Raw genomic sequence first — 15,987 nt, 5'->3', positions numbered from 1 at the left:
CGCGCCTGCGCTGAGTCGCAGTTAGTTTGGCGTTGGATCCGGGAGGGTTCGGGGCACCCAGTGGCTACCGGCGCGCGGAGGGCCGGCCCGAGGCCGGGCAGCAGGGCCTCCGCCATGCCCGGGATGGTGCTTTTCGGTCGGCGCTGGGCCATTGCCAGCGACGACCTGGTCTTCCCGGGGTTCTTCGAGCTGTCCCTGCGAGTGGTGTGGTAAGGGCGGCGGGCTGGGCGGCCGGGCGGGCGGCCGGGGCTCGGAGGGAGCGGGTTCCAGCCGCCCGCGAGGAGCGGCCGTGTCGCCGGGTCTGTGCGCGCGGACGCGGAGCCCACGTTCCCTCGTCTGGGCCTCTCCACCGCGCGAAGCTTCCGAGGACGTGCGTGCAGCCGTTCTGCCCACTTCTGGGAGGGCACACTGAGGCCGGGTCTGGGGACCCCCAGGTCGGCCCCTGTCGCGTGCGGCGCGGAGGCCTGGCTCCGGGAGCCTCGGGGACGTGGTGACGGACCAAAGGCCGTGCCCTTCGGGATCAGCTTCCTGGAGCCAGGAGCAGCCACTTGGCATTATTACGGCGCTCGGCATGGAAACTCAGGGCATGCAGGGTCAACCAGAGGAAAGAATGGGAAATAGTAGCCTGCTTGTCGCTCCAGAACTGAATTCCCTGAGGAGCAGCCAGGCTTGGCACAAAGTCTGCAACCGATGGGAAGTGGAATTGGGCTCCTCAAGTCTGCCCCCAGAAGGGCTGAGCAGGGAATAAATACAGCACCACTGTAATCGAAGAGTGCATTCTTGAGGGGAAAGGAATATAAAAACGTGAAATCCTGGAAGCGGCTTCTCAGTAGTTCATAGTTTTCATAGCGGGGTCTCTCTGAGGTTATTTCCCATTGTTATTTCCAGACCCACAGTCCTAATATCACAAAACTGACAAAAGCATAAAATGTTCTCTAGTCCCAGTTCCACACCTGGGCTTGAATCCTTCATGCTGCTCAGCCATTTCCTGAAATACAGCCCTTTGGTGCTGTCTTTCCTTGTTTTGTACTGAATTACAAAAGATAGCAAGTCTGCAGTACGTGGCCTTGCAAGATTATCAGCGTTCCCTGTGGAACATCTTGGCATATCTTGATTTACCACCTCCCGGTTTTTTGCATTACATTTTTTGCATTACACACAGCTGACGACAGTGTGTGATTGTCAGTTCCTTGTTAATCCCCAGAAATAAACATATCTTGTTAATATTTTAGCAAGCCTGCATTTTGTTGGTTTACACTTGTGTATTTCTGAGTCATGGTAGGGCAGCTGTTTTTCATCAGCCCGCATTATAGTTGCCTGCTTACGGCATTAAGTGCCTCTTTGGTATGAGAGCAGGCATAGAATTAGGAACGATCGTGGAAGCACAGGAAGTATAAAACTCATTTTTTAAAAAATTGGCTTTAGGGGCACCTGGGTGGCTCAGTGGGTTAAGCCTCTGCCTTCAGCTCAGGTCATGATCTCGGAGTCCTGGGATCGAGCCCCACGTCGGGTTCTCTGCTCGGCGGGGAGCCGGCTTTCCCCTCTCTCTCTCTGGCTGCCTCTGTCTGCTTGTGCTCTCTCTCTCTGTCAAATAAAGAAAATCTTTTTAAAAATAAATAAATAAATAAATAAATAATTGGCTTTAAAAAAAAAGTCACACTCTTTAATTGACTTAGTAGATCTTTTATTATTTTTCTTAGTACATCTTTTATTGGAGAAAATTGTATTCCAAAGCAAACTTCACCTTGCCTTGGGAAATTAACTCTTTTTTAAAAATTTTAATTAAAATTAAAAAAATATATTAACTCCTTTTATTTCTTTCTGTAATTAAAAATAATTTTTTTAGAAGATTTTATTTATTTATTTGACAGAGACATGGCGAGAGAGGGAAAAGCAGGCCTCCTGCTGAACAGGGAGCCCGACTCAGGGCTCCATCCCAGAGATCACGACCTGAGCCGAAGGCAGACCCCTCCCAATGACTGAACCACCCAGGCGCCCTCTGTAATGTTTTATAATGTAGTACCTTGGTTTCCATTTCTGACCCTCCCTATCTCTCGGCAGGTGGATTGGCATTTTGACTTTGTACCTCATGCACCGAGGGAAGCTGGACTGTACAGGCGGTGCCCTGCTCAGCAGTTACTTGATCGTTCTTCTTGTTCTCCTAGCAATTATTATATGTACAGTGGCCGCCATCACGTGTGTCAGCATGAAAGGTATAGGGTAGCCTTTTTTCTTTGATACCTGTTCTTTTTTAATTGCTTTATTGAGATATAATTCGTGTACTGTACAATTCACCCATCGGAAGCATCCAAGACCGTGATTTTTAGTATATTCCCAGAGTTTTGCAGCCTTCACACAATTTTAGTACATTCTCCTCACCCCCAAAAAGAAATCCTATGCCTGTTAGCAATCACTCCTCATTTCCCCCCAATTTCCTCAGCTCTCGCCATCTGCTGACCTACTTTGTCTGTAGATCTGCCTGTTATGGGTCATACAGGTGGAGTCATCCACTATGTGGCTGTTGGGTCTGGCCTCTTAAACTTAGCATGTTTTCTGGGTTCATTCATCTTTTAGTGTGTGTCAACTCTTCATTCTTCTTATGACTGAATAATATCGGCTCAGTTGGCTAAGCATCCGCCTTCAGCTCAGGTCATGATCCCAGGGTCCTGGGATCCAGCTCCACATCAGGCTCCCTGCCTAGCGGGGAGCCTCCCACTCCCTCTGTGCCCTGCCCACCCCTGCTCCTGGGCACTCATGCTCGCGCTCTCTCTCTCTCTCAAATAAATAAAAATTTAAAAAAAATTTCATTGACTGGTTTGCCACATTTTACTTACCCATTTGTCAGTTGGTGGACATTTGGATTATTAACACTTTGGGGCTATTCCAAATAAAGCTGCTGTGAACGTTCACATAGGTGTTTTTATACAGACAGAGGTTTTAATTTCTCTTGGATGTGTGCCTAGGCATGGAATGGCCAGATCATGTGGTGACCCCATGTTTAACCTTCTGGGGAGCTGCCAGACTGGAGTCCAAGCAGCTACCATTTCTCTTTCAGTTTATAAAGAGTTTCGGTTTCTCCCCATCGTGAGCAGCGCTTACGATTGTCTGACTTCCCGATCCTAGCCGTCCTTCCTGGTGGATCTCTCTGAGGTGGTGATTTTGCAGTTCCTTCGTGAGCATCCTCTCGTAGCTTACTGGCCATTCGTGTATCTACGATGTGTCTACTCAGATCCTTTCCCCGTTTTTGTTTGTTTGTTTGTTTTTAAGATTTTATTATTTGACAGATGGAGATCACAAGTAGGTGGGGGTGGGGGGAAGCAGGCTCCCTACCAAGCAGAGAGCCCTGTGTGGGGCTCCATCCCAGGACCCTGGGATCATGATGTGAGCCGAAGGCAGAGGCTTTAACCCACTGAGCCACTCAGGCGCCCCTGGCCTCATTTTAAATTGAGTTATTTGTCCTTTGTTATTAATGTTCAGTAACAATTCCATCTATTTTTATTTTTTAAGATTTTATTTATTTATTTGACAGACAACGAGAGAGGGAACACAAGTGGGAGGGGTAGAAGAGGGAGAAACAGGCTTCCTACCAAGCAAGGAATCCAATGTGGGGCTCGATCCCAGGACCCTGAGGTCATGACCTGAGCTGAAGGCAGATGCTTAACGACTGAACCACCCAGGCGCCCTCCATCTATTCTTTTTTCTTTTTTTTTTAAATATTTTATTTATTTGACAGAGAGATCACAAGTAGGCAGAGAGAGAGAGATGGAAGCAGGCTCCCCGCTGAGCAGAGAGCCCGATGCGGGGCTCGATCCCAGGACCCCGAGATCATGACCTGAGCCAAAGGCAGAGGCTTAACCCACTGAGCCGCCCAGGCGCCCCCCTCATCTTTTCTTAATGATAATTTTTTCTCCGTATTACAATTTTCGCAGTCACTTTGCTGAAAATGTTGGGAGCCTTCCCTGTGAGTGCTCAGGTTCATAGGAGGAGCTGAGCACTGTGGTGCATTAGAAACTAAAAACTCGGCAGTCAAAGGCAGGGCTAAAAGGCACACTCCCCTCCAGCACGTTTCATCATTGCTTGAGTGGGGCTGGGGGAGGCAGGCTCACACATTCCAGATGATGATGAAAGCACTGGGAAGAGCTGACAACACTGGGCAGTAGTCGTGATCTCGGCAGTGCATAACCAACTGAAACTGAAAAGTGGGGGTAGCTTGTGGGGCGTGATGGAGAAATGTTAGTGGCCGAGTATTTCATGAGAATGACCACGGGGTTTTAAAAATGTCTAAGAGGTGGGGGCATGTGCCCACTTAAAGAGATATGTATGGAAAAGAGAGCGCTGTGTGTTTGAGCATGCCCGTGAAAACAAAAATGTGTGCATGAATGTCTAGAGCAAAGAAGATCCCCGTTCTGTTCGTGTCAGTCCCTATTCTGTGGCTTTAGCACTGTGAAGTTGTGGTTTTAATGTTGTGTTTTTGTTGTTTCTTAGAGTGTGTGTGGGGGTTCGCAGAGGGAAGGAGAGAACCTCAAGCAAACTCCGCACTGAGTGCGGAGCCCGGTGCAGGGGTTGATCTCACGACCCTGAGATTATGATCTGAGCTGAAACCGAGAGTCGGTCGCTTAACCAGCTGAGCCAGCCAGGTGCCCCAGCGCTGTGGAGCCTTTCGTGAAGTCTGAGTTTCTGCAAGGGGAAGTATTTGGGTTGGTGTCACTTCATCTGTGGCATTGTCTCATCTCTTGGTCCTTTCTGTTCATGTCCTGTTCTGGTTAGGAGACTCAGTGTTCAGATCTGAATCAGGAATGTGAGGTTTTTTTCCTTGAGTATTTTTTCTTCAGATATTTTTGGTGGTGTTGGAGCACGTACATTCATGGCCGTGTTTGCTTAGGCTCCTCCCCTTAAGCTCTTGTGTAAGGCCTGCACTGTCTCCCACTCACGGTCAGAGCTCAGAAAACATCCGATGGTGTACGTGTTAGGCGTTATGTGCCAGCAGTTTGTGTTATGGGTGGGTTGCCCGTCCAGCAGCCTCTTCCAAACAACCCAGTTTTATTTGGGACGTTCCCCATCCCTCACATATGAAGTAAGGGTGTCAGAGAAGCCAGCTCCCCACCCAGCTCAGGAATGATCCTCCCATGTCAGTGACTGGTTCCGGAACGGACATGTGACCCCGCTGGAGCCAGTGAAACTCAGGAATTTTCTGGAAGGTTCTGGGGAGTCTTGATCCTCAAGGAAAGACGCAGAAGTAATACAGTGTTTTCAGCCTGGTGATTCTGGGGAGGGAGGAGCTGCTGAAATCCTGGTGTATCTCCACTCACAGCCAGGATGAGCTGACAGACAGGAGGGCAGAGTTGTGAGAAGCCAGAGAGCCGGGACGCCTGGCCCAGCGCTGCACTTCAGTCCCCGAGTCAGGGCATGTCCTGGGTCCTTCCTGTTTTTCAACTTTTGTTTACTTGTGGCAAGAGGTGCCACAACTGAACTAAACGCAATATTTTAGGAATCACGTTAGTTTAAGGGCCAGCCCTGAGATCATGATCTGAGCCAAAATCAAGAGTCAGTGCTTAACTCCCTGAGCCACCCAGGCGTCCTTGTTAATTTTATTCTTGATACGTGGGTAACTTCTGTTGCCCCTTTTGTTCTGTGAGGCGTCTCAGTAATTAACCTGTCGCTCGTGCTGGAGGGCCATGTTTACGTAGCTTTGGGCTGGTCTTACTCTCTCGGAGAGACACCCCAAGCTGCAGGGGGCACATGTGGGTTCGGTCATCTTGATCCAGGACACTGAGGCGCATGCGCTGCTCTCTCTCCCGGTCATCAGTCATCGGTGCGGCGCGGCTGGGGAGAAGCTATGCTGCGGTTTCTGGTGAAATCCTGGTGTTCACCGCCCTGGTGAAATCCTGTTGTTCCTACCATGGGGGAGGCTTAGTTAAGGAAGGTCCAGCCTCACGACTACCCCGTTTTCATGGCGGAGCACCCTCAGCTTCCAGGGTGTGCCGTTTGCTGTGTTTGATGCGGATTCTGGGCCGTTTCCTTGCGTCACCTCCGTGCTCGTCTCCCGCTAGGGAAGGTTGGGGCAGTGTGTAGAGCCGTTAAAGCCCAGATGCTGTGACACGGGCCTGCCTTCTGTGGTCTTCTCATGAGTGGCTCTGTGTGGTGAAGCCCCAGAGGCGCCGCAGTCTGTTCCGCGAGGAGGTTCTGCTCGGCGGTCATGGGGCCTCTGCGTCCCCACACCCCGGGAGCAGCAGGTCCTCGCCGGGCCCTCCTTGCCTTGTGAGGAAGAGCTCTTATCTAAGTAAATAACCATGTTTTCATCGGCGGGCTCGACTAGAAAGGAGGTTTTTTGCAGTATCTTTATTTCTTTTTGGAATCTTAGAATTCCATTTTCCGCTTCCTTATTTACAACTGTATTTCCCGCGCGGGGTGTTGGAGTGCCGGGCCGGGCGCTGTGGGTGCTGCTGGGGGCGGGCCCCTGGGGGCCGGCCCAGCCGGGGTTCCCTGCTGCGGGTGGGGGTGGTGGGGGTGGTCGGCTGATCGCAGCAGGCTGTGGGGGGGGCCCGGGGATTTTAGGCCCGCACTCTTAGCCCCTCAGGGAGAGAGAATTGTTTTGGTTACCTTATATTTTGTCTTTGTGCCAAACAGAAACTTTAGAACATGAGTCTAATTAGTTACCCAGTCTAATGGAAGGTGATTCTTGGAACATAAAAGCTGTTACCTCCGGGCGCCTAGGAGGCTCAGTGGGTTAAAGCCTCTGCCTTTGGCTCAGGTTGTGATCCCGGGGTCCTGGGATCTAGCCCCGCATTGGGCTCTCTGTTCAGCAGGGAGCCTGCTTCCTTCTCTCTCTCTCTCTCTCTCTCTCTCTCTCTCTCTGCTTCCCTCTCTGCCTGCTTGTGATCTCTGTCAAATAAGTAAATAAAATCTTTAAAAAAAAAAAAAAGCTATTTCCTCACCAGATCATTCTTTACATCTTAAGATTGTCTTCACTCATGGTTTTGGGTTTTTGTGGGTTTTTTTCACTGTTTTGTTTTAATCATTTGGCATTTTTGTGTCACTTCAGTTAGTATTTATCACACCTTTTCCCAGAGGGAGAGAGCTGAGGTTTTACATGGAGAATTAAAGCACACAGACCTCAGTAGGCCACTTGGGTTTGTGGGAGACACACGGTGAAAAGGTGGCGTCTGTGTCTTGGGTTTCTCCACGTGTTCCCACGTGTCAGAATTGTTCACTTTCCAAGAGTGCGGACCCTGGTGACCTGGAGAGCCGGGACCATGCAGACCTGGATTGTGGGGTTTTGTCGTTGTTGTTGTTGTTAAGATTTTGCTTATTTATTTGACAGAGTGGGGGAAGGGGCAGAGAGAGGGAGAGAGAGAATCTCAGGGAGACCCCCCGCTGAGCGCAGAGCCCGAGGTTGGGCTCCGTCTCATGACCCTGAGATCATGACCTGAGCAAAAACCAAGAACCAGAGGCTTAATCAACCCTCTCCCCCGGGCACCTCTTGGGTTATGTTTTAGAAAATAGTTACTAAGCTCTCTTAGCCTCAGTTTCCTCATTTGTAAGATGGGGCGGTAACTATCTTCAGAGCTGTGAGGATTACAGAATAATGGGTGTTAAGTGTTTCACGTGGTGCCTGAACGCCATCCATCTTGAGCAGATGGCAGAGTTATTTTCTAGAGTCGGGTGACCGTGTATCTCTGTATCTCTGCTGGCCCGGGACAGTTCTGTTTTCTGCCCGATGTCCCAGCATAATTATTCGCAGCCCCTCCTTCCTCTCTCAGAAGCGTCCCAGCTTGGGCAATGATTGTATGGCCATCCCAGTTAGAACCCTGGAGTCTCTTGAAACCCTCATAAGTCATAAGTCTTTTGCCCTATTTCCACCCCTCACTTGGTCACTTGCTCTCAGCCTTCGGCACTGGTTTCCAATGAAGAGTAGAAACCATCTACAGTAGTAACGGATGCTCTCCGCCCTCTGTTTCTGTGGAAAGGAAGTCTCCGAGGAAGCCAGGTGCCCAGTTTGAGTATCTTCTGTGTTTTAGGAACCATCTGTAATCCGGGACCACGGAAATCTATGTCCAAGCTGCTTTACCTCCGCCTAGCGCTCTTTCTGCCAGAGATGGTCTGGGCTTCTCTGGGGGCTGCCTGGATAGCAGACGACGTTCAGTGTGACAAGACAGTGGTGAATGGCATCATTGCCACTGTTGTCATCAGGTGAGGTCTTCCGTCTTCTCTTTCAGTTTCTTGTCTCAGATGCATTTGAGATGTAAGGAAATAGACTTTTCTGAATCACTGCAGATAGCCCGATATCATGCGGGCTTCCTCAAATTGTTAGAAATTGGACTTCTTTTTTTTTTTTTTTTAAGATTTTATTTATTTGACACAGAGAGCACAAGTAGAGCAGCAGACCTCTCAGCAGACGGAGAGGAAGAAGCAGGCCCTCTGCTGAGTAGGGAGCCCAGTGTGGGGCCCAATCCCAGAATCCCGGGATCATGACCTGAGCCGAAGGCAGATGCTTAACAACTAAGCCACCCAGGTGCCCTGAAACTGGACCTTTTTGAGTCAATCATAAAAATTGAGACATGTATTTATATGTAAGGAATCATTTATCTCCCGTTAATACATTTATTGATCACATTTTTTTTCTTGCTGGTTCTTGTTCTTCTCTGTTCCACTCTTTCTGTTATTAGAAGGAAGAAAACCCAAAGACCAAATCAAGGGCAAAAACTAAAGGCAGGATGAGAAGAAACAAAGTGTCAGGAATTGTGAGGGACTAATGGGTGGGATTGGGTTTTCCCAGTCTCCAGGCTCGCAGTCGTAGGAAGGATCTAGTTACTTCCCCTGCTGGAGACTCGTGCTGACGCTGCCCTTCCCACGCCGCACGTGCAGGGGCAGCAGAGTCCCTGCACAGAGGTGCATTGTCCTGTGGTGCACGTGTTTGTGAACCATGATGTCTGGCACATTGTGCCCTGAAGGTATGAATGAAAAACCCATCAGAGTATCTCATGATGGGGCAAAGTTCTTTGGGTTTTACCAAGCATGGCCTGGGTCGTGGCCAGTGGACCATGGAGAACAGGTTCCAGCTACTTCCGTGTCCAGGCTGCAGCTCTGCCTACCAGGCACCCCCTTTTCTCTTTTGTGGTCTTCACTTCTAAGGCTCTGACTTCTGTGGGACCAGGGTCAGCCACAGGCCCATAAAGAACTTTCTAGAAAAAACAAGTCGCTCACCTCCACCTGGTTCTGGGAGAGCCGCATCTGAACGTGGGACCCAGGGTCCTCACGCCTTCTCTCTCTGTTTTGCAGCTGGGTTATCATCGTCTCCACCGTAGTCACCATCATCATCGTCTTTGACCCCCTCGGGGGGAAAATGGCTCCATATCCCTCCGCAGGCCCCAACCACCTGGATAGTCGTGAGTCCAGCCAATTACTTAATGGCCTCAAGACAGCCGCTACAAGCGTGTGGGAAACCAGAATCAAGCTGCTGTGCTGTTGCATCGGGAAGGACGACCATACTCGAGTAGCTTTTTCGAGTACGGCAGAGCTTTTCTCAACCTACTTTTCAGTAAGCTGAAGGGGTCTGCTTTCGTCTCTTTCTCCTCAGTAAATGTCTCATGTTAACATGAATACTCTCTGTTCATGCCGAAGCGGTCTTGCACACGTGTGCTTTGTGGCATGGCGGGGTTGGGGTGTTAGCGCAGGGCCTTGCGTTCGCGGACCCATCTCCCTGGCCGCTGCGTCCTGGTGTGGCCACCTGTTTGTTATGCTGTCGCGATTCTTAGTTCATTTTTTTTTTTTTTTAAGATGTTATTTATTTATTTGACAAATAGAGATCACAAGTAGGCAGAGAGGTAGGCAGAGAGAGAGGAGAAAGCAGGCTCCCCGCTGAGCAGAGAGCCCGATGCGGGGCTCGATCCCAGGACCCTGAGATCATGACCTGAGCCGAAGGCAGAGGCTTAACCCACTGAGCCACCCAGGTGCCCTCTTAGTTCATTTTTAAGGAGTTCTGCGATGGAACTTGCATGTTGTGGGGCCGATTTGCCGGCTGGTCCCCTCTGCAGGCGCCAGGTGCGGGCGGTGCCGTGTGTCCAGGGAGCTGTCAGGCCCCGTCTGCTACTTCATAGCGTGGTAGATGTGATAGATGACTCTACTCCTGAGTGTCTTACTACCGTATGGGCAGGCGTCGTCATTCCAGAGCGGTTTCTTCAGTGACTCGGGAACACTCATTTTCTTTCACATCCAGCGTTTTACAGTACTGTTCTCTGGGAAACTGTTGTGTTCAGTGTTGAGACCAGGGAAGGGAGAGGAGTTCTCATGATGTCCTGCATGACTGCTGGTCCCTCCTTGCCTCTCTGGTGTCTGTGTCTGTGTGGCCCAGGGTGGCCTGTAGGTTGGCCCCAGGCGGCCGCCTACATCCAGGGACTGGAGAAGTGTTTTCTTCCTAAACTAACCTAAACTAACCTTCAAGGAGTGCTCTGGTCTGTAGGTTGGCCCCAGGCGGCCGCCTACATCCAGGGACTGGAGAAGTGTTTTCTTCCTAAACTAACCTAAACTAACCTTCAAGGAGTGCTCTGGTCTGGGCCTAAGACGGTTGGAAGAACCGGTGGCTCAGGCCGAGTGGCCAGTGCCTGGTGCTTCCTTGCGGACCGGAAGTGGCTAGAGGCAGCCGAGGATTCCTGCTGCTCCAGATCCTGCCTGAAAGACAAGGGGAAGGCGGGCACAGGAGACCTCCCCCTGCTGCTTTCATTGACTGAGGTTCTTTTGGAGGCTTGCTGTAGCCACAGAGTCTAAGTTCAGTCTCTTAAATCTCTAACAGGGACTCTTGGGACAAAACCACAGCATCTTGAGCAAGAGTCTAAATTTGGGCTAAAATTGGCCATTTAGTACAAAGATGGTGAACTCCTTATCCATTTGCTCCCAACTCTACAAAAGCTGTAAAGTCAGTTAAGTAGTTACAGTAACTTGAAATGAAATTTGAAAATAAGAGCTCAGCAGCACTTCTCTGTTCTCCCGTGGATTTGTCTGAGGGCAGGATTGTAAAAATCAATCTCATAGACAGATGAAATCTTGAAAGGAAAATACTCTTAAGGAACATCTTTACGTGTAACTGTGTGTGCATGTGTGTGAACTGTAAAAAATAAACTGACTTTTAAGGAACTCAGGCCATCCCAGTGAAAACAAGACACTGTTTTCATCCAGGACACAGATCTGGTGCCCAGCGACATTGCGGCGGGCCTCACCCTTCTCCATCAGCAACAGGACAACATCAGGAACAGCCAGGAGCCAGATGAGGTGATCAGCCATTCCCCAGGTCCCCCCCAGGTAAGGCCCTTCCTGTTGGGTTATCAGGTTTCGACATTTACTCCTATTCATACATCTTCAAAAAACAAACTGGCCGCAGCGAATTCAGGACCGTTGGCTTGGAATGTGATGTGTGGCTTGTGCTGGCTGTGGTCGCTTCCTGGCCGCTTCACCATCCATTGTATTTTTAAAGCATTTTCTTTTAGGAAATTGACTGTTGAAATCTGTACAGCAAAAGTTTTTTCTGGGATGGGCCTGATTTCCCCGGGTGCGTTTGCTCTCTTCTCTGGGCCGAGGGAGCAGAAACAGTTGGGTTTTGCTGGAGGAGTTTTCCTGCCGCAGGTGTTGATGCTTCCGAAGGAGGTTGCACCTGAGTGGATGTTGTGCAGGGGCCTGGTGCTCTGCTGTCCTCACGCGCCTCGTGCTCCGTCACTGGCTTGTTTCAACAGGGGCCACAGGAGTTGTAGTAGGAGTTCTTGCTGTTCACGTCCACCGTCCTGGCTGCAGTCCCATAAAACCAGGGTCTGTCTTCGTTCGGTGTTCCAGGACGAGTTTTCCCTGTGGAAGTCCCCTGAGGTCTATTCAACGAGGAAAGAAAGGGGTGTCATCAGGAGTTGGAGTTCAGGGTATGATCTCCGTGAGTTGGTCCCGTCCGTGATGGGTTCTGTTGTTCTTCTCTTCCAGGAAGCTGATTTGGATACCGAGTTAGCCAACTGTCACCATTACATGCAGTTTGCAGCCGCGGCCTACGGATGGCCCCTCTACGTCTACCGGAACCCCTTCACCGGACTCTGCAAGATTGGCGGGGACTGGTGGGTGGGCGCGCCCGGCCCCGCGGTCATGCTGCTCAGTGCCCCTCCGAGCCCTCGCTGTACTTTCTAAAAATAATCTCGTTGCCCCTTTCCAAAAATGTTCTGTTTTAAATATTTCAAAACCACAAGCACAGTACCAGGAACACCCATCGATCCTTTATCTGGAGCCACCAGTTGTGACTCAGTGTGGTCACATGTGCTGTGTCACCGTTGCTTTGCTGAAACTCCAGCGGCAGAGGGCGCACCCCTTACCCCCTGCCATTCCCGCCATGTTTCCTGAGAACGAGGACCTTCTGCACATGCTCAGGACGCTTCTGCACCAGCATAGCTAGCATTAAGCAAGAACTCACTTAGGTTCTGGAGTCACGGTTTCACGCTTGTCCCAGGAGTGGCCTCCAGAGCAAGGTTTCCTCCACGTGACGCTTATGCATCACACTTGGTGTCTGTCTGGCACAGCTCCTCGGTGTTTTACGTCTTGTGTGAGGCTGATATTGCATTGCGTTTTAACCTAGGTATTTTGTGAATGGCCCTCAATTTGTATTCGATGGTTTCTTCCGGATTAGAGTCAAGTTACACATCTTTGGCAGGAATTCCCCAGAAGCAACATTGCGCACTTCTTGCTCCGTCGTATCAGCAAATAAGATGCCAGTTTGCCCCATTCCTGGAGATTTGAGAGTCTCTTGTTCTTAATATAATTTATTTTTTGGAAAAAGAAATATATATATATATATATATATATATATAAAATTTATATTTTGATTATGTAAAACACGAACACGACTCTAGAACTCAGAACTCTAGTAACAGGTGTGCCCAGAAATGGTAAAGGCCATTATTCGGGAGCCAGAGTAAGTGCTGAGCGTAGTGAACTCTGGTTCTTGTGTGTGCAGGGGAGACGGGACAGTGGGGGTGAGGCTCCCTGTTCAGTACCGTAACTGACACATCTGCCGTGTGTTTAGTTGTAGAAGCAGGACGACGGACTACGACCTGGTCGGCGGCGACCGGCTGCACTGCCACTTCGGCTCCATCCTGCACACGACGGGCCTGCAGTACAGGGATTTCATTCACATAAGCTTTCATGACAAGGTCGGTACAACGGTGCCTCACCACTGCTCTGGGGTCCTGGGGTCCTTTGGGAGTGTGGCGGAAGTTATAAATTACCTCCCCCAGAGATACCGCCGTGGGTTCTAGGCGGCCCACCTTCTGTGGGAGAGCAGCACCACTGCCCAGCTGCTAGAGACGCTGGGCGGCGCGAACTCGGCCCCGTAGCTGCGTGCTCTCACTCTCCAGAACTCATGCTTCTTTCCTCACCCTCAGGTCTACGAGCTTCCCTTTTTAGTGGCTCTGGACCACAGGAAGGAATCTGTCGTGGTAGCGGTGAGAGGAACCATGTCTCTGCAGGTAAGGAGCCCCGTGCTCGAGGCCCCGGGACGAGGGGTGGGGTGCCAGGAGACCCGCCTTTGCTGGAACAGGGGATAGAGTCCTCATCAGTTAGAGCAGCAGGTGTAGCAGAAAAGACCAGGATAGAAAGTGGAGAAGCCGACCCGGGGCTGTTACATGCTGCCTTTGGAGAAATTATTGGATTCGGTTCTTTTTACTGAGAAGCGTCAGAAACAGAGTGGCAGGCCTGGGTTCCCCAATGGAGGACTTCTTCCAGAGGCGCCCCCCAACTCGCTGTGTAGCCCTGTTGCCCCGCCAGCGAGCCATGTCCCGCCTGCCCGCCCCCGCCTTCCCTGCCCCCCGCAGATGAGTGGGCGGCTACGTTCTTCCTGTGTCGTGCTCTCTGGTCTGTTCTTGGCCATTCCTCAGTCTCGTTTCCTGATCCTCACTTCCCTGATGACCCAGAAAGTGTAGTGAGACGCCACAGTAGGAGCTCTTGGCCTCCTGCGGCCAGGTGGCCACCTGGTGACCACTCTGGGTGTTGGCCAGGACCCCGCACCTGCCCAGGGCTCTGCCAGAGGCACCGAGGAAAGCAGATGCCTCACCTCCCCCGGCCCCCACTTCTCGTGATTCTGCAGCCTCCCCCAGCTGGCCCCGGAAGGAAGCATGGACTTATTCTTGCTTTTTCTCCTGGCTTCCTGCCCGGATCTCTCTGGCTGTCTCCCCATTCGCAGCCCCGTGGCCCTCATTGTGGCCCCGCCTGCGGCACCACTTCCCCCACCCCCACACGCCTGGGAAGCAGTTTACTGCCTTGGTTCCTGTCTCTGGTCTCTTTTTTTTTTTTTTTTTAAGATTTTATTTATTTGTCAGAGAGAGCGAGCAAGAGCGAGCACAGGCAGACAGAGTGGAAGGCAGAGTCAGACGGAGAAGCAGGCTCCCTGCGGAGCAAGGAGCCCGATATGGGACTCCATCCCAGGACGCTGGGATCATGACCTGAGCCGAAGGCAGCTGCTTAACCAACTGAGCCACCCAGGCGTCCCTTTTTTTTTTTTTTTTTTTTTTTAAGATTTTATTTATTTATTTGACAGAGATCACAAGTAGGCAGAGAGGCAGGCAGAGAGAGAGGAGGAGGAAGCAGGCTCCCTGCAGAGCAGAGAGCCCGACATGAGGCTCGATCCCAGGACCCTGGGATCATGACCTGAGCCGAAGGTAGAGGCTTTAACCCACTGAGCCACCCAGGCGCCCCCTGTCTCTGGTCTCTTATCTGCTCAGTCAGTCCTTGTTCCGTCCACAGATGGGTCTTTCTGTCTAGACCATGGGTCAGATGTTACCACTGCTTCTTAAAAACCACTCTTGGGCGCACCCCACCCTGTTACTTTTTTTTTTTTAATATTTTTTAAAGATTGTATTTATTTTACAGAGAGGAGAGACAGTGACAGAAGGGAAACAAGCAGGGGGAGTGGGAGAGGGAGAGAAGCAGGCTTCCCGCGGAGCAAGGAGCCTAATGCAGGACTCAATCCCAGGACCCTAAGCTGAGCCTAAGGCAGACATTTAACAACTAAGCAACCCAGGTGCCCCAAGATTGATTGGTTGGTTGATTGATTTAGAGAAAGCAAGCTTGTGAGTGGGGGAGGGCGGGGCAGAAGGAGAAGAGAGAGAGAATCTTAAGCAGGCTATGCACTCAGCACAGAGCTCGACACTGGGCTCACTCTCACGACCCTGAGATATGACCTGAGCCAAAATCAAGAGGCGGATGCTTAAGCAACTGAGCAACCGAGGCACCCACCCCATTACTTTTTAATAGAAAATTCATGTGTCTTATCACAGCTCTGTTGGTGCTTTGTGACCTCACCCCAGCCTGCCTTTCTGGTTTCTACCCCGAGCTCAGCCTGCCAGTGGTTCTGCAGTATGCCAGAGTCCCCCCAAGCTTTGCAGGGTATAGTTATGGGGTCCACTCCCCAGTGGGTTAGCTGCTCTGGGTCCTGGGGGGACACCTGCCTCTTGGGCTCTGCCAGTGGCCCCTCTGAGCACCCATGTGTCTGCCCTTCTGTCTGCTTCCTGTGCTCAGATGCTCTCTGCCTTGGGTCTTCCTGGCCCCTTGGGTGGGGTTGCTGTCCCTGTTCCCTGAAAGCAAGATTTTCCTTAAATCTTCTGCTCAGATGCTACCTCCTCCAGGAAGTCTACCCCCACCCCAGCTCTGTAGTGCACCCCCCCACGCCCATGAATCTCTTACCCTCCCTTAGGTTTCTGTGAGCTCTTGATAGTCCCTCGAGGATAGGAACCATACTTTGTTCAAAACCCAGGTACAGGGCTCTGTGCTTCTTGAGTACTCAGAAGAGGTGTGCAGTGAGGAAAGGCAGAAGGTGTGCCTTAGCCGCGTCACACACCCGCTGCTTATGGTGGGTCCCTCAGGAGTTTCCTGGCTGCCTGGGTTTCCCTCCTGAGGTCAGGTGTCTGGTTCAGTCCTCAGTGGTCTGACCCAGGAGACCGTAGTGCTCCATGGTCCCTCAGAGGAACCTGC

At 51.1% G+C, this 15,987-nt stretch overlaps 1 protein-coding gene across 2 annotated transcripts in view; it reads left to right on the top strand.

Moving 5' to 3' along the window:
* DAGLB (diacylglycerol lipase beta) overlaps positions 1-15,987 on the top strand; it is a 31,218-nt gene continuing 15,231 nt past the window's right edge. The window contains exons 1-8 of one of the 2 annotated variants that reach the window (XM_004774987.3): positions 1-209; positions 2,062-2,213; positions 8,019-8,190; positions 9,280-9,538; positions 11,173-11,295; positions 11,959-12,086; positions 13,046-13,172; positions 13,404-13,487. In XM_004774987.3, coding sequence (XP_004775044.1) covers positions 115-209; positions 2,062-2,213; positions 8,019-8,190; positions 9,280-9,538; positions 11,173-11,295; positions 11,959-12,086; positions 13,046-13,172; positions 13,404-13,487 — 1,140 coding nt within the window. In that variant the 5' untranslated portion in view covers positions 1-114. The remainder of the gene's footprint in view (positions 210-2,061; positions 2,214-8,018; positions 8,191-9,279; positions 9,539-11,172; positions 11,296-11,958; positions 12,087-13,045; positions 13,173-13,403; positions 13,488-15,987) is intronic. The other variant, XM_013047073.2, reaches the window with a different exon arrangement.

Source organism: Mustela putorius, unplaced genomic scaffold (assembly GCF_011764305.1).
Source record: "Mustela putorius furo isolate JIRA1106 unplaced genomic scaffold, ASM1176430v1.1 tig00000139_pilon_pilon_pilon, whole genome shotgun sequence".
In the NCBI taxonomy this organism is placed as follows: Eukaryota; Metazoa; Chordata; class Mammalia; order Carnivora; family Mustelidae; genus Mustela; species Mustela putorius.
This window is presented reverse-complemented; position numbering and strand designations above follow the sequence as displayed.